The 26,017-nt window shown below is 52.3% G+C and overlaps 1 protein-coding gene across 1 annotated transcript; it reads right to left on the bottom strand.

Moving 5' to 3' along the window:
* Nucleotides 1-25,397, bottom strand: MMP2 (matrix metallopeptidase 2). Its single transcript, XM_065898775.1, has 13 exons — nt 24,945-25,397; nt 22,160-22,386; nt 21,144-21,292; nt 19,963-20,091; nt 19,570-19,743; nt 16,718-16,891; nt 15,688-15,861; nt 13,626-13,781; nt 12,239-12,374; nt 8,022-8,158; nt 6,850-7,009; nt 2,381-2,490; nt 1-907 (listed from the first exon to the last, which is right to left on the bottom strand). Exons 1-13 carry the CDS (start codon nt 25,098-25,100, stop codon nt 804-806), a joined length of 1,986 nt encoding a protein of 661 aa, XP_065754847.1. The 5' UTR covers nt 25,101-25,397; the 3' UTR covers nt 1-803.
* Between the last annotated feature and the right edge of the window lie 620 nt (nt 25,398-26,017).

Raw genomic sequence — 26,017 nt, 5'->3', positions numbered from 1 at the left:
CTCAATCGGTGTCTTTATTCATACTTGTTGATTTTTCCCACGGGGAAACTGCTGAAGGGAGAGGAGGGGAGACTGGGTGAGGAGCCAGGGTTTGGTTTTCCTCCATCCAGTGGAGTAAGTGACAGAGGAGGGACATACTAAATAGAGTGACCAAGGGGACCATCACTACGTGGGCTGAGATGCATCGTGCAGTGACTTCAGATAACCTGAGTCCTTCTGTCAGGAAATGCAATTTCAAAGTGGAAAAATAGATCAAAACAAACAAAAAGAACCAAAGTGCATACAAAGCAAACTGCTAATGTAGGGACGGTTCTAAGGCAGCCAGCAGTGAGAAGGCCAGGTGTCTGGCGTGGCCACCGGGCCATGCCCCTCTTCCACTGCCCCATGCCAGGCCAGGCTGTCGGGCCACCAGTGCCCTCTTCAGACAGTCTCTGTTGGCTCCAAGGGTGCTGTAAAGCCACAGAAGGTTGTGGAAGGAGAAGAGCCTGAAGGGTGGCAGCACCAGGGCAGCCCAAGACAAGGCTGCATTGAGAATATCAAAGCATCTCTTTGGGGGTGGCTCTGGAGGGCTGGTGAGGTGTGGAGGGGGAAGGGCACCTGGGACGGGTACAATCAGCACCTTTCTTGGAGCACCTTTCTTGGAGCCACTCTGTGGTTTCTTAAGTTACCAGGTGGGAGTGAGAATGCTTATTAACTACAGAGCTGAGGGCTGCCAGGCCCAGCCGGGTCCTTCCCTGGCGCTCAGGGCCCGGTGTGCAGAAAGTGATAGAGAGGCAGGAGGCCCTGGGGGAGGCAGAGACAGCTCAGCAGCCCAGCCAGTCGGACTTGATGCTTCCGAACTTCACGCTCTTCAGACTTTGGTTCTCCAACTTCAGGTAATACGCGCCCTTGAAGAAGTAGCTGTGACCTGGGATGAGAAAGAGAAGAGGCTGTGACCAAGCCATCCTCAGGCATTATGGCACAGGGAAGGTTCCTGAGAGTTTTACAAGTCTGCCTGCCATAGGGAAGAAGCTTTTAAATCACAGGAGACCCCTGTGAGGCTGGAAGAAGGGAAATGGCTGTGGAATTATGCTCTCTGAGTCTTTGTTTCTTCATCTTTAAGATGTGGATAACGATACCACCTCTTAAGGCTTCTGAGGATTAAATGAGATGATATATGCTATAATTAAGATAAATAACAGAACTCCACTGAGCACAAGCTCCAAACTAGGCACTTTCCTTTTCCAGAGGTGGCAAACCAGGAGGCTGCTAGCCCCATCGGGCCCACAGATTGGTTTTATTTAGCTCACAGAGTTTTTTCTTTTGTTTTGTTTTGAATACCTGGCCAACATGTAAACATCTGGAAATTTCATAGGAAAATACAGATTTCTCACTTCCTTTTAAAAGAGTTAGAATATCTAATAACACTGCTCCCCTTTTCTTGCAGGGCAGAGATCACCAGAAGCCGAGAAGCAACTGTCCCCTGAAAATGAGCCATGTGCTCTCTGGTGCTCCACAGACCCCACCACTCCCTACTGTCTGCCCTGCCTGCTTCACTTATTCATGCCACCAGCTTGGCCCCTGTGGGCTTTGGAATTTCTTACTCCGAACATATATGATCTCATTTTCTTCCTTTCAAACCCTGGCATATAGTAGGTGCTCAGTAGATGTTTATTTCTGAAGATAATCTTTAACCTAGCACCTGATTGTATACTGCTTTTTCCTGGACATGTAAGACCTTTAGCCCCTGGAGGTCAGGGCCATGTGCTTAGCGTATGATAGGAACTCAAGAAGCATCTTTGTGAAATTTAATTGAAATCTCCTCTAAAAAGCCAAACTGGACTCATTTCCAGGGCCCTAGAGACCTCCCAGAAGCCTCCTCAGGAATATGGTTTCCAAACTCCAAACTCTATCCCTCGCTGGTTTGGTGTTTCATTCAGCAAGGGACCAGGGACAAATTGAGCCGATGGGACATCTCTGCCACCTCAGCAGCAGGGCCTAACAAAGTTTGTGCTGTCTCAAATGGAGCCATCCTTCTGCTAATAGGAAGCAGTCACAAGGCCCCTTGCGGAACCCAAAAGGGCCTGGATCAAACCCCAGAATGAATCCAGGGCACTGAGCCCAGGTTTCTCGCTCCCAGCAGGCCTCCCGCCCTCCCTGCTCCCTGGCTCCAGGCTCTGCAGCTGTAGGGGCCTTTCTGGGTCTTATGCCTGGAGCCAGCTGAGTGAGCAGAGGTCAGGGGTCTGGATGCCTTCCCAGCACTGGGTTGAAGGGGCTGGTTTGTTTTCCCGGGGCGCCGCATGCTTTCCTGCACAATAAGGGAGTGTGTGCTTGCAAGGAGCAGGGCCCTGGCTGGGGGGCAGGGAGTCCTAGAAAGTGGACAGAGGCCTGGGCAGCTCACCCCCGCCCTGCAGGTCCACCACGGCATCCAGGTTATCAGGGATGGCGTTCCAGGCATCTGCGATGAGCTTGGGGAAGCCGGGATCCATTTTCTTCTTCACCTCATTGTATCTGCAAGGAAATGGCCATGGTGAACCTGTGGGAATCCCTAAAGGTCAGCCCTTCCCCAACTTGATGGGAGGGCCAGGATGATGGCTCCTGGGTGAGCCTGGGAAGCCAGACCTAGCCCTTCAGGGAGGCCACTGACTGGAGCTGAGGGGCAGGGAGTCAGACCTGGGTGAATCCTAATTCCACTACTCACTAATTAGGTGACTTTGGACAGCCCCATGAAAACAATCTTGTGATTACTGCTCACGTTTAAGCAGTGTGTTACCCACCTTCCATATACTTTTTCAATCCTTTTGACAACGCTAAGACACAGTCACTACCATAATACCCATTTTATAGACCAGAGGCTTAAAAAGGGCACCCAGTTTCTAAGTGGGAGTCCAACCCTGGCCTGTCTGGCTCAGGGCAGCAAACTGCTCTCTGGGCCTCAGTTTTACCATCTGTAAAATGGGTTATAATTAATTTAATGCATTTAATTAACAAATATGTGAAACAGAGTAAAACATGCGAAGTGCCTATCCCAGTACCTGGTACTGGGTAGGTATCTGGGAAATGTTAGTTCCCTTACCAACTCTGATCCCTGCTGCAGTACAAACAGCACTGGCCCAGGAGCCCAGAGACAGGGTCCAGCCCCATCACTGCCCTTCACAGCTCAGCTTGGACAAATACTGCTTCTTCACCTGTCAGGTGGAGTTGACAGTCAACATCCTGGGCAATGATCTTGGCTGGGACAGTGAGGTTACAGTACAAGGTGGTGTGTGAACCCAAGCCCTGTCAGTCACAGGGCGACTTCCGGCCACCTCAGTCCCAATTGCAGTTCTCAGGGCAAGTCGTTATCTTGGGCTCTGCCTTTAATTTGTGTAAATACCTTGAGTATTAGTTGGCGTATTCTTCTTTCTGGCTAGCAACATCTGTGTCTTTTCAATTTGGAGGGAGAACTTTTTAAATGCTGGGGTTATTTTGATTCCATTGCTTCTCCACTTACACTCAATATATTTATTATTCTGTAAATATTTAATGAGCTCCCACTATGTCGCTGTGGATATTGTAATCAACAAGATAAAGTCTTGCCCTCATCATGCTGATTTTCTAGATAGATCTGTGTTTGAATGCCATCCCGGTGATAGCCAAGCATCAGCCTCACAGCTGACTCTCTTCTTCCCCACAGCCAGTCTGATGACCTCCGCCCCAGATGCCAAAAACAGCTTCCTCTCTGAGTCCCCTTCTACAGGGGTGTTCCCCCTCTGCCCATCACCCTCAGGACTGCCAGAAAAGCCTTCCTAATCCCAGTTATGTCATGAAACTTCTTCTTGCCAAACCTAGCATTCTTCCTCATGACCTGGGGTACCAAAACCAAGTTTCCCAGCTCAAAATTCTAGCAATCCATCCATGTCACCTGCACTGACCTCCCAAACTACATTCTCTAGAGTGATGACGGCTGAGAGCTATGTGTCCTTGAACTTGCCCTCATTTCTTTCTCACTCTACCCACGGAAGGTAGGGACAGCAGGAAGCAACTCCATTTGATGGATGAGGGAAGTGAGGCTCGGAGAAGTGAACCAATTTGCTTCCAAGTTCTTTTCCTCCAGGAAGAATACAGCATGGAGCCATCAGAACATGTTGGCTCTGAACAGAATCACACCTCTTCACATTCCTCTCTGTCCCCAGAGCCTCCTCTGGGAGCCTCCTTTCCTGCTCGCTGGTACACTCTTTTGAAAGACTTCTCTGTGAGCCTCTGAACTTCTCCCTTCTGGCTGTAGAACTGCAGTGCAGAGCAGGTGTTAAGAACACAGACATCGGGCTTCCCTGGTGGCGCAGTGGTTGAGAGTCCGCCTGCCGATGCAGGGGACACGGGTTCATGCCCTGGTCCGGGAAGATCCCACATGCCGCGGAGCGGCTGGGCCCGTGAGCCATGGCCGCTGAGCCTGCGCGCCCGGAGCCTGTGCTCCTCCAGGGGAGAGGCCACAACAGGGAGAGGTATGCGTACCGCAAAAAAAAAAAAAAAAAAGAACACAGACATTTGTGTCCAAGCTTTTTCAAAGGTATATCCTTGAGGCACTTCAGCCTGAGTTTCTACACTTAGAAAATGGAGCTAATAATAGCATCTACCTTAAATGAGAAATACAGGTGAAATGCATAGCCCTGGGATGTGGTACAGGTCCCATCACAAGAGCCATCACAATTTTATTTGTATGTGTTTATGTCTCTTCCCCTCACGATATTTTAAGTTCCACCAGGCAGAGAGCGACTATTTCTTGACAGCTGTCTTCCAGCACCTAGGTAATTGTCTGGCACATAGGAGATATTGAATATATTATTGTGGGTTTAGTGGAAGTTTCTAGAAGCAAGGGCTGAGCACTCCCTGGCATGACCTAGGGTTTGCCTAATCTGGAAGCAGCTGCTCGTCCTCTGTCATTCTGGAGCGCTCTCTCCTTCTCCAGAAAGGAGGCCTGGGCGTCGGCAGACTCCACCAGGACCAATGTCTCCAGCTTATTAACTACCTCTCCTGGGAAAAAGATCTGTCTTCTTTGGAAACCCCGCCCAGATCCTCCAATAGATGTTTCAGTTCTGCTGCTTTTAAGGAAGATTCACAGAACTTCCTCTGTGGAGCAGGCTGTCCATCCCAGATCCAGGCTTTGTGAGGTGGGCTTGCTGTGGAAAAGGACTGGGAAGCAGATAACTCTGCCCCAAACCCAGCAAGGTACCACCACAGCGTGGGCATCAGTGTGTGTGTGAGTGTGTGTGTGTGTGTGTGTGTGTGTGTGTGTGTGCGCGCGCGCATGCGCGTGTGTGGACACGTCTGTCCTCATATGTTTACATTCACCGTACGTGCTGGGGGGTGATTATAAATGTTCTCTCCACACCATGATTGAAAGACAAGGGTTCTATGATTCTGCTCTGTGAGGCTGGGCCTCTTGCTGTGCGTGATTCTAAGATCTGGAGATTTGGAGCGCTACTGTGCCGAGGTGCCCTTCCACAGTACGTGCGCGTGCCTGAGAGTGTTCTGGAGCCTGTGGGCAGAGCGCCTGCTCCGCGTTTTCCTGGCTGACTGTTTCCTTTCTTGAGGCTTGAGATATCAATCAGCTTAAGTTGCTGAGCATCTCAGCAAGACGTCTGGAATTCCACCCTGCCACGGCAGCCTGGGACATAAACAGCTCCTGAATGCAGGGCAGCTGGGGGCGGGTGGTGGGAAGGAGACGGGAGGAGAGAGGCCTTGGGAGGGAAGCAGGATTGTTCCAGGGGTGGCAGACAAAGGTCCAGATGCAGCCACGGGAGGAAACGCGGGGAGGCTAGGAGGGAAGGAGGAAGACCACCCCTCCCCCACCGACCCGATGACCCTGAGGGTACAGTGCAGGGGGCCCAGGGTTAGAAGCCAGAAGAAGCGGTTGTAATCCTATAATCTGTGGCCAACACCCTTGACTATAAATAACTTAAGACAAGTTGGTTCATTTCTATGGACCTCAGACTCCTCATCTAGGAAATGTGAAGATTTAAAATCAAACTCCTGAGGTTTGGGCTGCCTCTCACTAACCTTTCCTGGAGATCAGGCTCCCTGACCCTCAGGCCTGACCGTGGCCTCTCAGAATCAGGCCCTTCCCTTTAGATGAGCTGGAGCAGAGAGCTACCTGCTTCCACACTGGCTCCCGGCCAGCCTGTGCCCACAGCTACTGAGCCTGTGGCAGATGGGCCAGAGGGTGCCGCTGTTTTCAATGAGGCTGAATTTGGATGCTGGCTCCAGTGGACACCTGTCTCAGTTTTCATCCTGTGTTTGCTATCTGCCATCCCTGCCTCCACCACCCCCATCTCTTGGGACCCCACTATCTCAGGTATAGTGTAGAAAAGTGAAGAATGTTCTCTGGGAGCCAGAATTCCAGGGTTTAAATCCCAGCCTGCCACTACTTGGCTGTGTGACTTTAAGCTAGACACTTAACCTCTCTGAACCTCTTTCTTCACCTGTAAAATGGGAGGTACAGTAATAATAATATCCACCTCATAAAGCCTTTGGAATGGTGTCTGGCACATAGTATCAGAGTAGCAGCTATTATCTTTATTTTTATCACTCCCTTCTTCAGTGATTCACTCTAAAATATGGGGCTCCAGACCAGACGGACATGGGCCCAATCCAAAGACTTCTGAGAAGGGAAAGGAGGATCTAACCAGAATTGTACCAGTAATGTGCCCAAGAATAGCTCACCCTTTGGTGACTTTTCAGAGGGCCAATAACCCTGGCAGATTAGAGACCAGAGAGGGTGCATCCATGGTCCACAAGCCTCCAAGCTTAACCCAGGAGGCTCAAAGCCCGTGTCTTCTCTCTGTCCACACAGCTGGTGGTGAAGCTTTCCTTCCTACCGCCCTCCCTTACCTCCAGAACTTGTCTCCAGCGAAGATGTACGTCTTCTTGTTCTTGCTCCAGTTAAAGGCAGCATCCACTTTTTGGACATCAGGAGGAAGCCCCAAGCTGGTCAGCGGCTTGGGGTACCCTCGCTCCAGGGTGCTGGCTGAATAGACCCAGTATTCATTCCCTGGGGTGGAAGAAGAGGGTGGGCTGGTGGCAGGTGCTGGAGGCTGTTCCTCCCACCATCCATCTGCTAGGGACCCCACTGTGGCCTTTCTCAGCAGGGACACAAGTTCTGCCCAGTGCCGCATTCAGTGTCCGGAATCAGGGTCCACATACAAGGTTTTACAAATCAGTTATGGAAGGTCCCTGGCCAAGAAGGTAAGTGGGAGTGAGTCCTAGCCTGGCTCCACTTACCAAGCCAGAGACTCTTAAGTGCCACACCTGTTGTGAAGAGGCACCTTTTTCTAATTTGCACAAAGGTCCCCTGTGAGCCAGCGGCTGCCCTCATCACTCTGGGCTGGAGGAGCTGGGAAGCCGGCTGGTGGAACATGCACCCGTGGTGCTTCAGTGCCCCGGGGAAGCCACCCCTGGGCCTCCACCGCAGTCCTTCCTGAGCTCCCTCATAACAGCCTGGTTTTCTGTCTCCCCCACTAGTTCATGAGCTCCCTGAGAGCAGGGGCTGCATCTCTGGCATATGATAGGTGCTCGAATAAAGATTAAATGAGCAGGGTTTCCCAAATGTTACCCATGTGACCCTACCTCGGTGATTTTTACCACTTATAGAGTCTCCTCATATCACTTAACTCGAATTAACATTTTGCTTTCAAGGAATTCATTTTGAAGTCTACAGAAATAAATTTAAACATTAAAAATGAAAACAAACAGGTGTTTAAAAAATTCTAATTAAAATTGTCATCTGCCAAAGGCACTAGCATTAGGAAGGTGTTAAAGACACCAGAACTAAAGTGTCGTTTTCCCTCTGGAAAAGGAATCAGAAGGGTTGAAAAGGGATTAAAAGGTTATTGAAATGGTCGTTCTGTGGGCCAGTGCTAGTTGATGCTTGGTGTCTGAACCCATCTCCCAGATGATGGTTGAAAGAGTGCACCCATAAAGGAGAGGGAACACCCACCAGTGCACAGGAATCACGGTGCAGTGCCGCCTGGAGCCCAGGGCCAGGCAGCTCCCCTCCCACACACCTGCAAAGAATACAGCCTTCTCCTCCTGTGGGGCCTCGTATACAGCATCGATCTTTTCCGGGAGCTCAGGCCAGAATGTGGCCACCAGCAGGGGCCCCATGGGCTTGTCACGTGGTGTCACTGTTCGCCAAATGAACCTGGGTGGGGGAAGGGGACACAGGAAACCAAACCTTCAGTCACTCTGCAGTTGTAACTGCACATGCCTCTATAAGCCCTCTCAGGAACATCCCTGGATGATTCCCTGGGAGGCGGGGAGGTAAGGTCAAAGAAAGGGTGGAGAAGGACTGGAGAATGGGCAGAGCCCCCTCTGCAAGATGCCAGGGCTGAGAAGCAACCTTTTGCTCGCCCTCCTGCTCCCTCCTCCGGGAAGCCTTACCTAACTACTTCTGTCCCTTACTGTGTTCTCCCTCCTCTGAGCCTCTTAAAATCATCAACACTGAGTGCCCAGAAGAGTAGTTTGATTGTTTGTTTCTTTAAGTGTCTTATCTTTCCTGTCAGATTCAAAGCCAATTCAGGCAGAGACTGATGGCACTCAAAAGTATTTCCTGAATTGAAATGATGGATTCAGGCACTTTGGCAGGAGTAGTAAAGAGCCATCGTTTATTGAGGGCCTACTAAGTGCCAAGCACTTTATGTGGCTTGTAAAATGTCGATTTCAATGTCAATATTATAAGATAATATGCACTCCCAGTGGTCTACCCAGCATCTATTATCTTATTTCCCGATCATCCTTCCTCACAAAATTCCCACATTTATGGCCCCTCCTTTCCTATAGGTGGACCCAATCCCCATTCTGATGAGTTTAAGCTACCGGTTCTCAAAGTGGGAGCTCCAGACCAACACCTGGAACTCATCAGAAATGCAAATTATTGGACCTGACTCAGGACCCATGAATCAGACTCTCTGGGCTTGGGGCCCAGTAATCTGTGTCTTAAGAGCCTTCCAGATGATTCTAATGCATGCCAAAGTTTGAGAACCACTGATCTAAGCCTATTGGAGCTTAGCATTCCCTGGCAATGTTATTGATGCAACAGTGGCCATATGTCCTATGTTGGCACAATAAGATTGAACACATACACTTATAGTTCACATCTGGAGATCTGTCTCTCTCTTTCTTTTCTGCTGGATGTTTGCAAGGAAGTTTATAGCCCCAGTTGCCACTGGCAGCCATTGTGTGACCCTGAGGGACCCAGTCTTAGGATGAAGACAATGCCAAGGAGAGCAGTGGACGAAGACATCATTGAATTAGTGACCCTCTTTCTGCCCCTGGAGGCAGCCCTGCCCCTGGACTTTGTACCACGTGGGAGTAATTTCTTTCCATTGTTTAAGCTGGTTTCAGCTGGGATTCTCTGTTACTTGCAGCCAAAACATCCTGATACAGGAAAGTATCACAATCCTTATTTGGCAAATGACGCTCAGAGAGGTAATGGAATTACCAGGATTCAAATCCACATCTGACTCCAAAGTCTGAGTTTAATTATCCTACGATACTGCTTTTCTTGTCCCCCACAATGCCTAGCACCAATTTCTGCATATGGTCAGAGCTTAAATTGTCTTTTTTTTTTTTTTTGCAGTATACGGGCCTCTCACTGCTGTGGCCTCTTCCGTTGCGGAGCACAGGCTCTGGATGCGCAGGCTCAGCGGCCATGGCTCACGGGCGCAGCCACTCCGCGGCATCTTCCCGGACCGGGGCACGAACCCGTGTCCCCTGCATCGGCAGGCGGACTCTCAAACACTGCGCCACCAGGGAAGCCCAGAGCTTAAATATTTACTGATTAATTCAAGGAGTCCGTTAAACACTCATCAACTTCCTTTTGAAAGAAAGTGTGATGTGTCAGGCCAGGGATGGCTCCGACCTGGGCCTAGGCACTGCGCCCTTTCCCAACTCTGTACTCAGATCCGCACGTGTGGTCAGGGCTTCTTTAGGGAGAAGTGCTCCAGACCAAGGGTGGTGCTGGGGCACGGGGCCCCTGGGCTCACCTCTTCCCCAGCCCTGTAATGGGGGCTGCAGGACAGCACTGACATCTGTTGTTACATGTCCTGGTTTGGGCATTCGTGGCCTGATGGACCTGACTTCTCGTTGCATTTTGGGTCTCATCTCACTCCGTATTCTTGCCCTCTCTCTCCCTACTGGCATCTGCCCCCGGGCACCTAGCCCAGTGCCTGGAGCAGAGGAGCCCCTTCACAAGAGTTTTTGGAACATCTTCAGCCTCACCAGGCTCTCCTGGGAAAAGCCAGGAACTCTCACGTCTCTACGGCTTTGTTCTTGCAGTTCCCTCATCTCAGACACACTCCCCCCCCCCGCCAGCCCCATCACGTCCATCCACATCTGCTTCTCCTTTAATGTTTCCCCTTGAGCGCTGCTTCACCTGCAGAGCTCTTCCTTCACTTGCACGTGTCCACAAAGCATTTTGCTAACGTCTCTTGCAGTCACATCTCTCTCATTCTGCCATGTCAGTCCTCTATGCCTCTACTCCCTAAACCAGACTGGGGGTGCTCAAACTTTAATGTACCTCAGAATCACTGGGGAAATTTTCTTTTTTTTCTTTTTTGGCTGTGCCACATGGCTTGTGAGATCTTAGTTCCCCTACCAGGGATTGAACCCAGGCCCACTGGACCGCCAGGGAATTCCCATGGGGAAATTTTCTTAAATGCAGACGCCTGGGACCCATTCCCAGAGATTCCAGTCAGAGGGCCTGAGGGTGAGGACAGAAACCCACACGTTTAACCCTCACACTCTAGGTAGTTTCTGTGTAGGAGATCCACTGACCTCTTTTTGAAGATACCGATTCAGGCATTAAGCAGCCCCTCCGCCTCTGGAACACCTTGCACCCCCAGCTCCCAAAGCCTAGCAAAGGATTTGGCACAGTAGATGGCAAGCAATTATTTGTCGATAATAACAGCTAGTATACTTGAAGGCACTTAGTCTGTGTCAGGCACTGTTTTAAGCAGTACGCTCACCTAATCCTTACAACAGCCCTGTGAGATAGGTTGGAATATTCATCCCATTTTAGAGATGAGGAAATTGAGGTTAAAAAGAGATACACAGGGCTTCCCTGGTGGCACAGTGGTTGAGAGTCCGCCTGCCGATGCAGGGGACACAGGTTCATGCCCCAGTCCGGGAAGATCCCACATGCCGCGGAGAGGCTGGGCCCGTGAGCCATGGCCGCTGAGCCTGTGTGCCCGGAGCCTGTGCTCCGCGACGGGAGAGGCCACAACAGTGAGAGGCCCGCGTACCGCAAAAAAAAAAAAAGAGATACACAATCAACTTGCCTATAATCATGCAACTGGTTAGTAGCAGGTCCAGGATTCTAACCCAGGCAATCTGGCTCCAGAACCATTCTCTCAGCTATTATGCTCTATGGATGGACAGATGGATGGATGATGAATGGCTTGATGATGGATATGGACAATGGATGACGGATGGACAGATAATGGATAGATGGATGGATGATGGACGGACAGATGCATGGATAGATGGATGGATGATGGACAGACAGATGAATGGATTGATGGATGATGAGTGGACCCTTTAATGTAGTCCTAGATTCTGCCTGCCTTTAGGATAGCTGGGTGAGTCTTAGCCCCTGATGGATTGAGTCGGGGCCTTTATTTATAGCACGAAGGACACCACTTCTTTCTACTCTGTAGTTACTTGCTCCCCATACATAGAACATTTTAGGTCAAGGCCATTCCAGGAGAAGACCTGTGGTAGACTGGATTATTGTTCCTAATTCTTCCCTCCATCCCTAGTTTAGAAGGATACATCCACGTGTGTCGTCACACAACTATGTAGTACCATCCCCTAGAGCAGGTATTGGGCTCGGCCACGTGATTTGCTTGAGCCAGTGGAATATTCTCAAACATGCTGAGACTGAAGGCTTTACATGTGCTTGTGTGGTTTGATTTGGCCTCTTGTGCTCCTGCCATGTGCCACAAGTAGCCGCTAATCCCAGGAGAATGAGTGACACACAGAGCATACCTGAGCCCAAACTGCAGCCTGAAGCCGAGGCATCTAGTAGACCCACAGACTAGGAGAGGGCACAAGAAATGCCTGTTGTGGTAGCCACCAGGATCTATCTGACACGCAGCAAAAATGGTCTCATACAGGCCATTCTGTGAAGCCCACAGTAGGATCCTTGAGCAAGAGATGGGCACGAGAATAACAGAGAAGGGGCAGAGGGCAAGGAGGACAAGAAGCAAGATCCCACACTTACCGGTCCTTGAAGAAGAAGATCTCCCCACGGATCTGAGAGATGCCATCAAAGACGATGTCCTGTTTGCAGATCTCAGGAGTGATGGGGCCCAGTGTGGGCGTGGGGCCGGTGCCAGTGTCAATGTCAGGGGAGGCCCCTGGGGGAGGACACCTGACCTCAGACTCAGACTCTCCCCAGCTCCAGGGGTTCTCCCTACCAGGCTGAGCCCCTAGGCTGGCCCACCCAACCTGCGAAGCATCAGAAGAATAGTATTCTGGCCACGGTGTCAGCCCAGGGAAGACGGGGGACGAGGCCTGGACTTGGAGAGAGGAGACTGAACAGAAACCGGAATCCTGTGGCCCTTCGCTTTCACAAATGCTCTTCCCTGACATCCTCAGAATCAGTCCTCTCTACATCCCTAACAGGTAGGCATCATTATTACCCCCATTTTACAGATAAGGAAACTGAGGCCCAGAAAGCTTGTATATGACTTGCCCAAATATTTAAACCCAAAGCTCATGTTAGTAAGCCCACAAGAGAGTCACGGTGGTCAGAGGGGAATACTCGTGTGTCCAGCACTGGGGGGTGTGGTACTTCCTTCACTCCTTAGGATAACCAGCCGCAGTTTAGACATGAAGAAACTGAGTCGAAAGAGGTAAAGACCGGCTCCATCTTTTGTGGCTGGTGAGTGGCAGAGGCAGCACTCGAACCCACAGCCTCTCACTCTACTGCAGTTCTTCCCCGAGTCCAATGTTCCCCACACTTCATCACTCCAGAGCCAGTTTCATGATTTCAGCTTTGTCCAGGTACCACCCGTACTATTACATATTTACTTTTTTTTTTTTTAAATGGGGTTACTTTGTAAACTCTGGCCTCACTGCAAGCATTAATATAAATAAAATTCCCTAGTTTTAGGTCCTAGTTGTGTTGATCCTATTACACGTTAAAATAGAAGAATCGTTAGGAAGACTAGAAACTTGCACCCCCGTGTCACTAAGGTCATTCCAGGCACTGGGAAACTCTACCTTGTGTTTAGCTAATTCTCCTGGATTCTAAACCTCACTTGGATGCATAAACCTGGTTGATCTTAGGCCAGAGGGTTACCTTTCTCATACCTCAGTTGACCCGCCTAGAAAATGGAGAGCGCATTTCTGCCCCGCCTGCCTCACAGCATGGCTCTGGGGAACCAAGTGGGGCACAGACACTGGTGTTATTTGGAAAGGAAAGGGCTGTCCAAGGGCCCCCTTGGAGAGTTGCTCTGACACACTCAGACCAGGTTAACACTCCTGCCCTTGTCTCCTGCAGTCCTAGACAAATGGGACCTGGATGGTTCCACTCCCTGGGCCTCCATCCCCAGTGGCATGACCTCCCCAGATCCCTGCCCCAGGAACCCCAAGCTGAGGCTTACCATAGAGCTCTTGAATGCCCTTGATGTCATCATGTGACAGGCGGAAGTTCTTGGTGTAGGTGTAAATGGGGGCCATTAGGGCTCCGGGATCCTCTGAGTGTTCCAGCCCCATTGCATGGCCAAACTCATGGGCTGCCACAAGGAACAGGCTGTACCCTGAGGCCCGCAGGGAGGGGAGGAGGGACAGAGAGACAGGGAGAAAGATGAGAGAGAAGTCAGGCCTGGCCCCGGTGATGGCGACATTTGAGGACATCCCCATGGTGGGACTGAGAGCATGGAGGTGACATGTACTGATTTTTCCTTCTCCCAAGGATTCTGGGGTTAACAGACCATGCCTATGGTTTTCAAGGAGAGTCAACCAAAGTCCGCTTGTCCCTTTCCAGGTGGGCTGCACGTGTGCTAGAAAGGGGAGCACGTAGCATCGGCAAATCCTCTATGTAGAGTCCCATTTGTTAAAGATCCTGTTTCCTGGCTCTTTGTTTCTCTATAAAGACTAAGGACAAAACCTGCTCTGTGGGTTCTCCGAAGAGGTAACCCCTGGGACCACCATTTCTGCTCCAGGGGAAGCAGTAAAAAGGTTCTCACTTGGAGTGGTTGCCCAAGCTCAAGCCAGACAGTGGGCAAACCCTACTGTCACACCCTGTTGTGTATTGAATTGTGTCCCTCCAAACCCCACGTACCTGTGACTATGACCTTATTCGGTAATAGAGTCTTTGCAGATAAATTAAGATGCAAGTTAAAATGAAGCCATACTGCAGTAGGGTGGACCCTTAATCCAATGTGACCCATGTCCTTATAAGAAAAGAAGATACTTAGAGATGAACATATAAGGCCAAATAACAACAGAGGCAGAGATTGAAGGGATACAGCCTCTAGAGGGAATGTGGCCTTACCCACACCTTGATTTTAGACTTCTAGATGACTCTAGAAGTGCAAGAGAATAAATTTCTGTTGTTTGAAGCCACCTGGTTGGCGGTACTCTGTTATGGCGGCCCTAGGACACTAATACACTGCCCCCCAAGTGCACCACACCTGCTCTGGAGCCTTAAACCACTCCAGCAGGTGGAGAATCCCACCTTTAGGTAGAGACTGCAGCAGGTAAAATCAGGATATGTCTTAGCACGGTACTTGGTGGAGGATGAGAAAAACTCCTTTGGCCAGCCTCTGTCAGCTGGCGTTCTCCAAGTTCCATCTCATTGAGAATAAAAAGAAGAAAAGCAACTTAAAGAGAGGCTGACCTAATTCTGGCTGGCCCAGGACCAGCACTCTCACCTGGCCATCTGGGGCCTTGAACCCAATGACACTGGGGCCTGCAGCCTAGACTGGGCACAGTGCCCCCAAGGATTCTGTTCATTGCAGTGACCACACAGTACGGTCATGACCTATCTCCTGGTCACTCTCTCGCTCCAGCCTGTGAGTCCTGGAGGGCAGAGAACTGTCCCAGGTAGCTGTGTTTTCAACACCCAGCACTGACGAGGACCCCTCCATTCACAACTTGGCAAAGGATGGTGCCCGTGGGGCAGGAGGGCTGTGGACGCTTCCCCGTGCTGCATGGAGGGTGGGGAGAGCAAGGATGAGGCTCCTCCTGTTTTCCTCTCTTCTGCCCACCTGGCTCCCTGAAGGCAGCTCTCTGTTGGAGTGAGGATGCCTCGCAGGAGAATCATCTCTCTGGGGCAGGGCTCCCTGTGCCCAGCATTGAGACATTTTGGGGTTTGACAGCCCCACCTGGAGGGGTACAAATGTGGGAGGGAAAAGCAGCATCTCCTCGGGAAAGCTGGTTCCCACCCAGGAATCGGGTACTGGGATGGATGGGGTCTTATTTCGGAGGCCATGTCTCTGCCCGTAGAAACAAGGCCAAGGCAGGGACACTGTCTCCACGAGGAACGGACAGCATCTCTGCCAAGTGGGTGGGTCTGTTGCGGGCAGTGTCTCTACCAGGGTAGGTGGGTGTCTGGGGGGCAGTGTCTGTGGCTGAGGTGGGTGGGGACTCTGGAAGGTTTCCAGCCCAGTCGCGGGCGGGGCGGGGTGTGCAGTGTCTTTGCCCAATGGCCAGGGCTCCTACCTTGGTCGGGGCAGAAGCCCCACTTGCGGTCATCGTCGTAGTTGGCCGTGGTCGCACACCACAACTTCCCATCGCTGCGGCCGGCGCTGGTGCAGCTCTCGTGCTTGTTGCCCAGGAAGGTGAAGGGGAAGACACAGGGGGCACCTTCCGAGTTCCCGCCCACAGTGGACATGGCTGTGGGGTTAGGGACATGGGTCAGCAGGCAGCAAGGGGTCTGGGGCCACCACCAGGGAGCAATGATATGATGCGGCCATTAACAAACCAGGCTTACTGAGTACTAGCTCAGTCCGGGGCACGTGGTCAAGTGCTTTACACACTGCTCACCTGCCTGGCCCCCTCCAACAGCCCTGTGTGGCTGGGACCCTAGGTTACCCCCCATTTCATGGATGGGGTAACTGGGGCTCAGGGAGATTAAGTAACTTGCCTGGGTACATGCTGCTAGGAAGTGGCAGAGCTGGGATGCAAACCCAGGCAGCCTGATTCTAGAGCTCTAATTAGCCTCCCCTGGATGGGACCACAGCAGCTAGAGGCAAAGGGGGCTGGGCAGAGCTGAAGGTGTCAACACGTTTCCCGAGACCGGGAGCTCCATCACACGTGGTCTCGTGGGAGACCTACCTGTGTCTCCTGCAGAGAGCAGGGACTCAGCAAATGTCTGCTGAAGGAAAGGAGGAAGAAAAGAAAGGAAGGAGTGAGGGAATCCTTATTGAAAAACAGAGACCAAAGGAGATACAGACTAAGACAAAGAAAGGCAAGCAATAGAGACATTGAGATCAGAGAGAGGGAGAGACAATTGCCAGGGAGGCTGCGAGAGTGCGGGTCGTTCAGAGGGTCCTGGGTGGACCTGACATTAGACATCACCAACCGATTCAGCTGAACTGGCTGTCGGTGCCCAGCGTCTGTCCTGATTTTGGTGTCCGTGCTGGACCAGCTGCTACACACCCTAACTAGCGCCCCCGTCCTGGGGAAAGGAGGTGGGGACAGGGCTCCCGTGGGCTTGCTATCGAAGGACAGGGAGAGGCGTGACACCTACCGGTCTCGGGGCAGAAGCCGTACTTCTTGTCGCGGTCGAAGTCCTCGGTGGTGCCACACCAGCGGTAGCCATCGGTACGGCCCTCCGTGGTGCAGCTGTCATAGGATGTACCCTGGAAGCGGAACGGGAACTTGCAGGGCTGTCCGTCAGCGTTGCCACCCATGGTGAACAGGGCTGGGGTGCAGGAGAGAGGGGGAGGGTGCGAATGTGAGGGAGACCGCCCACCTGCCCACGGGAGCATCCGCTGGGCACCTGCATGGGCGCAGAGCTGCTGCCCACCTGCCCGCTCATACCAGGGAAGTTGTAGCATTGGTAAAACGTTAATTCTGAGCTCCCAGGGTGTAATTACCCCTGCCTACACGGCCAACCCCATCCTTCCCCTGGGACATTATGGACGGCCCCTCCACACCAGCAATAAAATAGTTAACACCTGGCACACAGTGGGGCCCTCAGATCCCTGCCCCAGCCCCAGGGTCACTGTCCACTCTGCCTAGCTGTTGCCCACATCCCTGCGGATTGCTAAATATATCATCCATGGTGGGCAGGATGGCAAGAGTCTCTCCATTTGATAGATCGGGAAACTGAGGTTTGCAGAAGCTGGTTCCAGAACTGCTCATGGTCATAGAAACGGAAAAACTGGATGAGGGCTGTAACTGAAAACTACAAAGCACACTCAACCGCAATTTCTCCCTTCCTCGCTCTGTCACACACGCTTGTGCACACAGAGAAAGCTTCGCCTCCTTTCAACCCCAGGCCCTTTCCTGGATGCTGCAGTCCCTGCACGAGGGAGGAGGACAGGAGAAGGAGGGCACAACAGGGAGGTGGTGTTTTGGGGGACCTTTCAAGACACACCCCAGGCTCCCACTCTGACCTCCCCAAGACATGGGCCATGACTGGAGAGTTCAGGGCAGACAGTGGGATTGAGAGTCTGGGCTTGTCTGTCTTGGGTTCTTCCCCTGCTCCCGCGTACCCTCATCCACCCTAAAGCTACAAAATGGTGTGTCTTTGGATTTGCCAACTAGCAAAACCACAAGTGCGTAACAAGGACCATCTGTGCACTACGGTGCCAGAGGTGACTTCACCAGCCCCCGTTAACTCCGCCATGGCCAGAATTGAGCCCAGTCCATGGCGCCCCCAGCGCAGGTCTTGGGGCCCCATACCCTCACTGCTCCTGTCTCCCCAACCAGGTGACCTTCTCCTGCAACGCCAGAAACAAGGGGATGAAAGGAGGAAGAAACACTGAGGCCAGATGCCTTGGTGACCTCAAAGTGGGAAAGGCAATTGTTAAATGTATCATCTATGGTGGGCAGGATGGTGTTAACCTCAATGGAGGCCAGTCTCCACCTCCGGCCTTCCATCAGCTGCATTTCTACCACCCAGGAAGCCCCCATCTCCTCTCAGATCCTGCCCCCAAAGGGATGGAGAGAAGCAGACGCTGGCTCAGCAGTCAGGAGGGGCTGAGTAACCGGAACCTCTGCCCCAAGACCCAAACACGTGCATGTCGTGCGTACTTGCATCTGGCTAAAGACCAAATCAATGGCTAATGTTCAGGGCAGGGAAAAACCCTTCCCTAACTTATGAATTCCAGCTGTTTCTACTTCTATTATCAAGACATTCTGTTCTAAACACAAGGGTTGACACATGGGAGGGTTAACGCCAACCAAACCCCTACCGAGAAATGCAAGATACATTAAATATTTTTGGTTTTAAATATTTCTGACTTATTGATGGTCAATGCCTTGAACTCTTACTTAATACAAAGTATTGCGTGCACTTTGGTACCAAAAGCGTAAACAGGAACACAGTTAACCAGGTCTTTGTTTTTTTCCTTCTGTCAACATGGCTGGTACTTCGGGTTCAGTTGCAATAAAGTCACAGAGATTCACAAACATGTAAAATTACAGCCAAGAAGACAGAGGCATCTATAGATCGTGGAGTCTTTATGGGATAGTGAATACTTTTAAAAAGGATTTTAAAAGGTTTTGGACTTTCTCCCCTTTTCCCCAAACTTTCTCAGCTTTCAACCTCTAGAATCATTAAACACAATGACTTGATAGAGTATGAAGTACGTATGCTGTCCTTTTATGATTTCTGATTATGAAGTGTGTCAAGGATAGATAGATGAAAAAGGATTGAGTGTGTATGTCAACACCCTCACCTTTTAAAAAACTTTTCCCTCTACGTTGCTTCAAAATATCTGAAGCTTATGCCTGAAGCACTGACAAAAAGGCACACACAAATACTGCGTCAAACCTAATGCCTTTGCCAAGACACAGAGATGCAGCCACAAGCAAAGACAGATGGAGACCAAGAAAGGCAGACGCAACAGCTCCCAGACACTCCCCCACCCCCACACACATACTCAGAGTCCAAATCAGAACCAGAAGTGATGGCTGAAATTCCCCAGGTTGGCGTCCCCAAGCCAGGCTGGGTACCAGGCCTTGGTGTCTGAGTCTTGCTTCCCAATCCCACTGCTAGGCTTCTCATCTACCCCCAAGCCTCTCCTCATGCCCTTGAACCCCCAATCCTGCTGGAGGGTAGAGAGTGGTTCTCTAGAGATCCACTGGGCATTTTAATCGTTCTAAGTTCCTCTAATGCATGTTAGAAAAAAATAATTAGCGCGTCAGACTGGTGAGTTCAAAAATATTATTACTAATGATAAAACTTAAAGAAAAAAGGGAATTGATTTAATGAAAGTATTAACTGAATAACGGAACAGACGAGAGGGGCACAGTGATGGCTCAGATCAGGACACAGGGCCTGAAGAAGGGGACACTGGTTCCCTGGCAGTGCCAGGCCTGGGGAGTGTGGAGGCCGGGAAGGTGGAAGCCTGGGGCCCGGAGGACACTCACCTTCATGGGGGCAGAAGCCGTACTTGCCGTCCTTGTCGAAGTTGTAGGTGGTGGAACACCAGAGGAAGCCGTCGCTGCGGCCCGTGTCCGTGCAGCTGGTGTACTCCTTGCCGTTGAACAGGAAGGGGAACTTGCAGTACTCCCCGTCGGCGTTCCCGTACTTCACGCGGACCACTGAGGGGCCACACAGGGTGGAGGGTGAACCTCTCCAGGCCTTTCTTTAGAGACCAGGATTGTGACTCACCAGGGTGTGTGACCTCCCTCCCCCTCCCATCTGAGCAGATGGAGGGGTCCGCGTTTGCCAGGGAAGCCAAAGTTCTTGTTGCTAGGTGACAGGGAGGCATGCAGAGGACCGGCGAGGAGGCTTGGGCACGTGGATGGTCACTTTCTTACCTTGCCCTTCTCCCAGGGTCCACAGCTCATCGTCATCAAAGTGAGAGTCTCCCCCAACGCCAGGGCCTGGGGCGAAGGCGTGAGCCAGAAGCCCGTCTTTGCCGTCAAAAGGGTACCCATCTCCATGCTCTGAAACACACTGGATCTCAGCTTCTAGCTACCCCGCTGGGCACTGAAACCCAAGCACATGCCATCCATGGTTGGGGCCCTTTAGCCCACCTAGCATGTGTCCCCTTCCCTTGTCCTGTTGGGTTATCCAGGACTGGGGACACTCTAGTGAGTCTAGAGTATTGCCTACTTGACTGTCACCATCCTATGGTCTACACTACTCCCTCAAGTCTACACAGCCTTCAGAATCCCTGCCACCAACCTTCACTGTCTACACTGCCAATGCCACTACAGCTATCCACATACCTACACTACCATACCAGTCTCCTCACCACCCACCCTCCTTGTCCACAGTGTCTATACCACCTACCCTCAACCCACACTGCTCTCTCTTAGCCATATCACCTCCCTTCATGTCACACTATCTCGTGGCCACAACATTAACCCTCATTACCGCTTTGCCACCCAGGACCACAGGCCTACACTGTCTCCTGTGCCTGTGCCACTTACCCTCATCACATACCACTCACAATGTCTACACTGCCTACCTTCGTGTCTACACTACTGTCAGTGTTCCTATCCCAACACACATGGCGCCCTGGACCCTGGGTTCTATTCCACTTACTCTCATGTCTACACTGGTCCATCTGCCCCACTCCCATATCTCGAGTTCCTCGATGTCTTTGAGTGTCGTCCAACAGAACTTCCTGCCACGATGGGAATGTTCCTTGCCCAACTTAATAGTCTGATGTATCTACGGAGCACTTGAAATCTGACTAGTGTGATGGAGAAACTGAATTTCAAATTTTATTTAATTTTAACTAATTTAAAAGTAAGTAGCCCTATGGATCCAGGGGCTACCACGCTGGACAGGAGATGGGGAGCCATATGTTTTCAGGTTCACACCGCCTCCAGGGAGTCACGTCACTGCCTTCCCATCAACGCGGCTCTCCAGCGTCTGCATCTTCTGCCCTCCTAGCTAAGCTGGAAAGGAGTCCCCTGTGGCTCTCTGATGTCTGGATCGCCCCCCTTGTCTCTGCACTGAGCCCCCTGCTGGCCCCTCTTCTGCCTACCCCAGCGGCCAAAGTTGATCATGATGTCAGCTTCTCCATCATGGGTCCGAGAAAAACGCAGTGGAGTCACGTCACTCCAGACTCGGAAGGCACGAGCGAAGGCATTGTCCACTGTCTCGGGGTCCAGATCAGGGGTGTAGCCAATGATCCTGGGGGTGGCAGAAGTGCACGTGAGTGTGTATGGGTGTGCAAAGGAACGTGAGCGTACCTACGCGTGTGAGTGTGTGTGCAAGGGTGTGTGTGTGTATGCAAGTGTGTGCATACATGGGAGGGGTGTGCGAGTCTGTGTGCACGAGCGTGTGCATGCGAGTGTGGATACACAGGCAGACAATGTGTGTGCATGCTGAGTAGAGCTCCCTGGGAGAAGAGCCCGCCCAGAGTGCCTTGAGGTCCGGCGGTGCCTCAGATCAGCCTGTATGTTCAGGCCCTGCCTCAGGCGTCTCTCCCCTCCCTCTGGCCGAGGGAGAAGGATGGGGGTGTAAATAGTGCATTATGGATCACAGCACAGAGATCTCATCCTTGGAGTCCAACACGAGCCGTACGGAACAGAGCCCGCAGCCCAATTAACAACCAATTATAACAACTCTATAATACAATAAAAAACCCAATTAGCAACCAATCATCAAGTTCCCTTTACCCGCCCCAGTGACCTCATCTGATAATAATAGTGACTAGCATTTATTACACTCTTACTACATGCTGGACACTGAAAGCCCTTTATACATATGATCCAGTTCCCAAGCCGTAAGTAAGGCTTCGTTTTAACCCCATTTGGCAGATTGGAAAACCAAGGCTCAGAGCGCTGAAAAGGAAGGAGTCCAATGCCGCACAGCCAGTAAGCGTCAGATTCAAGTCCTGGTCTGTCTTATTCCAGGTCCTAAGAATTCTGCATGCAAGCTCCTTAAGAGGCCAAGTCCTCCCAAGATAGCTCCCGGGTCCCCGGAGTGGGGCAATGCCCAATGAGACGTGGTGTCCCTTGGCCCAGGGCCCTGCCTCCCGCAGCCCTGCCCCGGCACCTGTAGGTGATCTGGTTCTTGTCCCACTTGGGCTTGCGGGGGAAGAAGTTGTAGTTGGCCACGTCGGGGTTACCGCAGCGCGGCTTCCGCATGGTCTCGATGGTGCTCTGGTCCAGTTCACCTGTCTGGGGTAGCCCGAAGAACTTCTGCATCTTCTTCAGCGTGTCCTTCAGCACAAACAGGTTACAACTCTCCTTGGGGCAGCCATAGAAGGTGTTCAGGTATTGCTGGAAGAAGTAAGCACCCCGGCACAGGCAGCCACGTTAGGATGGCATAGTACTGATCAAAGGAGTCAGGGGCCCAAGGGCACCGGGTGGAGTCCCAGGTTCCCAAACCAGCTCTGTCACCCACTAGCTGAGTGACATAAAAGCTGTAGAGAGCACGGCCTGGGAGCACATGTTGAGTGCTTACAATGGGCCCAGGCACTAATGTCAGCTTGTGTTAGCTCACTGAATGCTCACAGCAACTCTATCATGTAGACAGTCCATCATACAGGAGGAAACTAAAGCACAGAGAGGTTAAGAAACTTGCCTAAGATCACACAGCTCACAAATGGCAGAACTGAATTTGGACCCAAGCAAACTGGCTCCAGAGGCCAGGCTTAGACCTGTACCTCTCTACCACCCCTCTATACCTCCATCATCTCTTTTAATCCACCAAACTGCTGATGACATAGGGATTACTTTCCTCACTTTTCTTTAAAGAGATTCAAGGGCTATGTGCCTGAGTTCCAGCAGCAGTCAGTCCTGGGTTCAAATCCTGAATCTGCCAATTTCCCAGAAGAAAACAGTCCTGTCCTTCAGGTCCTGTGCAGCGGGCTCTGCCCAAACGGAGGCCAAAACCAAACAGGCCCCTGCAGGGCATCGGGGACCAATCAGCTCACTTATTTGTTGAACAAATACTTTTTGACACGTACCAGGTGCCAAGCCTGGTGCTAGTGCTGGGGGTCAAGTGGTGAGCACGACAGATGTTTCTAGTCTCTAGGGTTCAAATCCCAGTGTGGGGAGGCTGATGGACCACAAATAAGTGACAAATTAAATATGTGATAGGAATGGTGGGAGAAGCCAGGAGATCTCATTACGGGGGCCCTAACCTTGTTTGAGAGGGTAGTTAGGAAAGAAGAAATAAAGGGTATAATAATAATAATGATAATAACAATATAATGACTAATACTTATTGAGCACTTACCATGTCCCAGGTACCCTTCAAAGTGTCTAAGATTACCTCTCCTCGAACCCCAAGACAGGTACCATTATTACCCTCAGTTTGCGGAAGCAGTTGAGAGAAGTTAAGTCACTTGCCCAAGATTTACTAGGCCAGTTGATTCGTGCACCCCCAGATTTGAGGCCAGGCAGACTAAGTTCAAAGCCTGGCTTCTCAAGCCCCGGTCCCCACTGCATTGCTTCTGGGCAACGTGGACTTCCATATGCTGTATAAAGCATGGGGACCCAGGTAGCTTTGTCAGTGCTCCAAAGCTCCACCCTCCCCCTCAGCCATAGCCCTCTCATTATGCAGACGACCTCCAGACCCTTGAGAAAAAAGCCCCCTAAAAATGTAAGGTCTCCCAACCCATTTGTCCAGAGAAGGCAGAGACCTAGATGCTGGAAAGGGGGCAGGGGTGGTGTCACATCCAGAGAAGCGGCCCCCTAGGTGACCAGGGGTCATGAAGATCCTGTCCTGGGCAGTTTGGGGACCACGCTGAAGGAGAATAGGGGCTTTCTAAGGTGGCTGAAGCAATACGTGGCAGATGTCTTGTGTGCTGGAAAGAGCATCTTGAGGGGTCTCCAGCCCGAGGCGCTTACAGGGTGAGGGGGAGTGTCCTTCAGCTGCCCGCATCTCTGCTTGTGCAATGTGGTGGCCTGGATGCCCCTCTGGCCAGGCGCGCGCGCCCGCGACCGCGCGCGCTCGCAAAACAACATCTGAGCCGTAGCTCGGAGCCCCGCCAGGAGGGAGGGCTCCCTGGCCGCTCTCCGACCCCAGCCGGCCTCAGTCCGCCCCCGCCCCACGCGCCAGGGCCCTCGTGCCGCCCCTCCCTCCGCCCTGCCGGCCAATTCTCTCCTTCTGTCCTCCGACCCCTCTGGAGAAGTTCGAGGAAACTTTCTGAGGTCCAATCCTTGACCCTCCTTGACCAACTTGCTCATTGAGCCACTGGAAAAAGCGCTGTCCTCTTCCCTCCTGCCCCCAATACTTGCCAAAAGGTCCCGGGGAGCGGTTTGTCCAAGGCCCCTCTCCAGATGTGTGCCAAAGGTTCCCAGACGTTTGCCAAAGTTCCGCTTTGCCCAGAGCTCCCACCCTCACGCGTGCAAAAACTTAACCAAATTGTGTGCCAAAGGCCCCTCTTCTCTAAGTCCCACAGGGGTTTAAAGGATCCTCCACCGTTTGCAAGAGACCCCTTTAGGCTTTTTGCCAAAGGCCTATCAGGACGCTGGCCAACGGCCTCGTTAGCCAACCCCCCAGATGTGTCCAAGAGATGTATACAAAGCCGCCCCCCTTTGCCAAATCCCGGATACTAGACAATGTCCTTACTATTTGCAAAGGGGGCCCATTCCAGCGGTTTGCCAAAGCACCCCCCGCGCCCCACGCTGTGTCCCGAAAGTTGCCAAATTGGGCTTCTCTTACCACAACTCCCCACCCCTTCCTCCTGCGAACCAGACCACCCCATGCTGTTTGCTGAAGCCCCTCCCCCACGCTGTGTGCCCTCCGTGGCGATGGGGGAGGGGTGGCCCTTCCTCTACCTCCGAAGTTTGTCTAAACTCGGTTGGATGAGGCTCGCTTCGGAACTCACCACAGCCAACTCTTTGTCCGTTTTGGGGGCGACATCTCCAGGAAACTTGATGATGGGCGACGGCGCGGCGGTGGCGCGGCCCAACAGGCAGCCCAGGACGCAGAGCGCCCGTAGGGGGCCGGCCAGCGGGCCCCGAGCCACTCGCGCCTCGGTCATTGCGCTCCCGGGCCCCGCGCGTCGCCCGGGGGGTGGCTGGCTCGGTGCGTGTGGCCGCGTCGCCGCCTGGCTGGCGCCTGCTCCCCCGCGCAGCGCTGCGCCCCCAGGGGCTGTTCGACTCGGTCTCCTCGGCTTTGCCCGGCTCAGCGGCGCATGGTCCGGCCCCCAGCCCTCGCCGCCGCCGCCAGCTCTCGCCGGTCCTGGCAAAGCCTTTGTATGTTTAAAGCCCCAGATGCGTAGCTCCAGCCACCGCCGGAGGAAGTCTGGATGCAGCGGAAACAAGGGAGGGCAGCCGCCAGATGTGGCCGGCTGGGCTGGGAGGGCGCTGGCAGTGCGGCGCCGGGTGGAGGGGGAGCGCTCAGGCCCGCCCCTCTCCGCCCCATTCTCCCTCTCGCCCTCCTCCTCTTTTCTCCTTTCTTTTCCTTTCTCCGCCTCTTTTCCCCTCAGCCAGAGCTTTGGGCCTCTTCGAGAACCATCAGTGCGGCGACCTTCCAACCTTTACTCCCCAGTCCGGGCGCAAAACCTATGGAACCTCTGCTGGGAAACATCTGGCGCGACCACTCTAGACACTTGAAGTCCTGAGGCTGGAGAGCAGCGGTTCTTGAAGGGACACACGGCGTGGGGCCGGACGGCCTGCACTCCCAGGGGTGTAGGTCAGAGATGGGGAGGAAGGGTCAGGAACAGATGATCAGCTGCACCTGTAGGTCGTCAGAGAAAGATATTTTAGATGATTAGAGATGGAGACAGAGAGATGAGAGAGATAGGCAGAAATGGAAAGAGATACAGAGATGGAAACAAAGTGAAGGCCCCTCCTTCCTCATCTCCCTCCTCCCTCCCTCTCCCCTCCTTCCTTCCTTCCTTCTCCTTCCCCTCTTCTTCCTTCTATGACTATTTAAGCATTTACTTGGCCTCAGGCA

Source organism: Phocoena phocoena, chromosome 20, assembly GCF_963924675.1.
Source record: "Phocoena phocoena chromosome 20, mPhoPho1.1, whole genome shotgun sequence".
Classification (NCBI taxonomy): domain Eukaryota; kingdom Metazoa; phylum Chordata; class Mammalia; order Artiodactyla; family Phocoenidae; genus Phocoena; species Phocoena phocoena.
The sequence above is the reverse complement of the archived record's forward strand: the minus strand, read 5'-3'. Positions and strand labels throughout refer to the sequence as shown.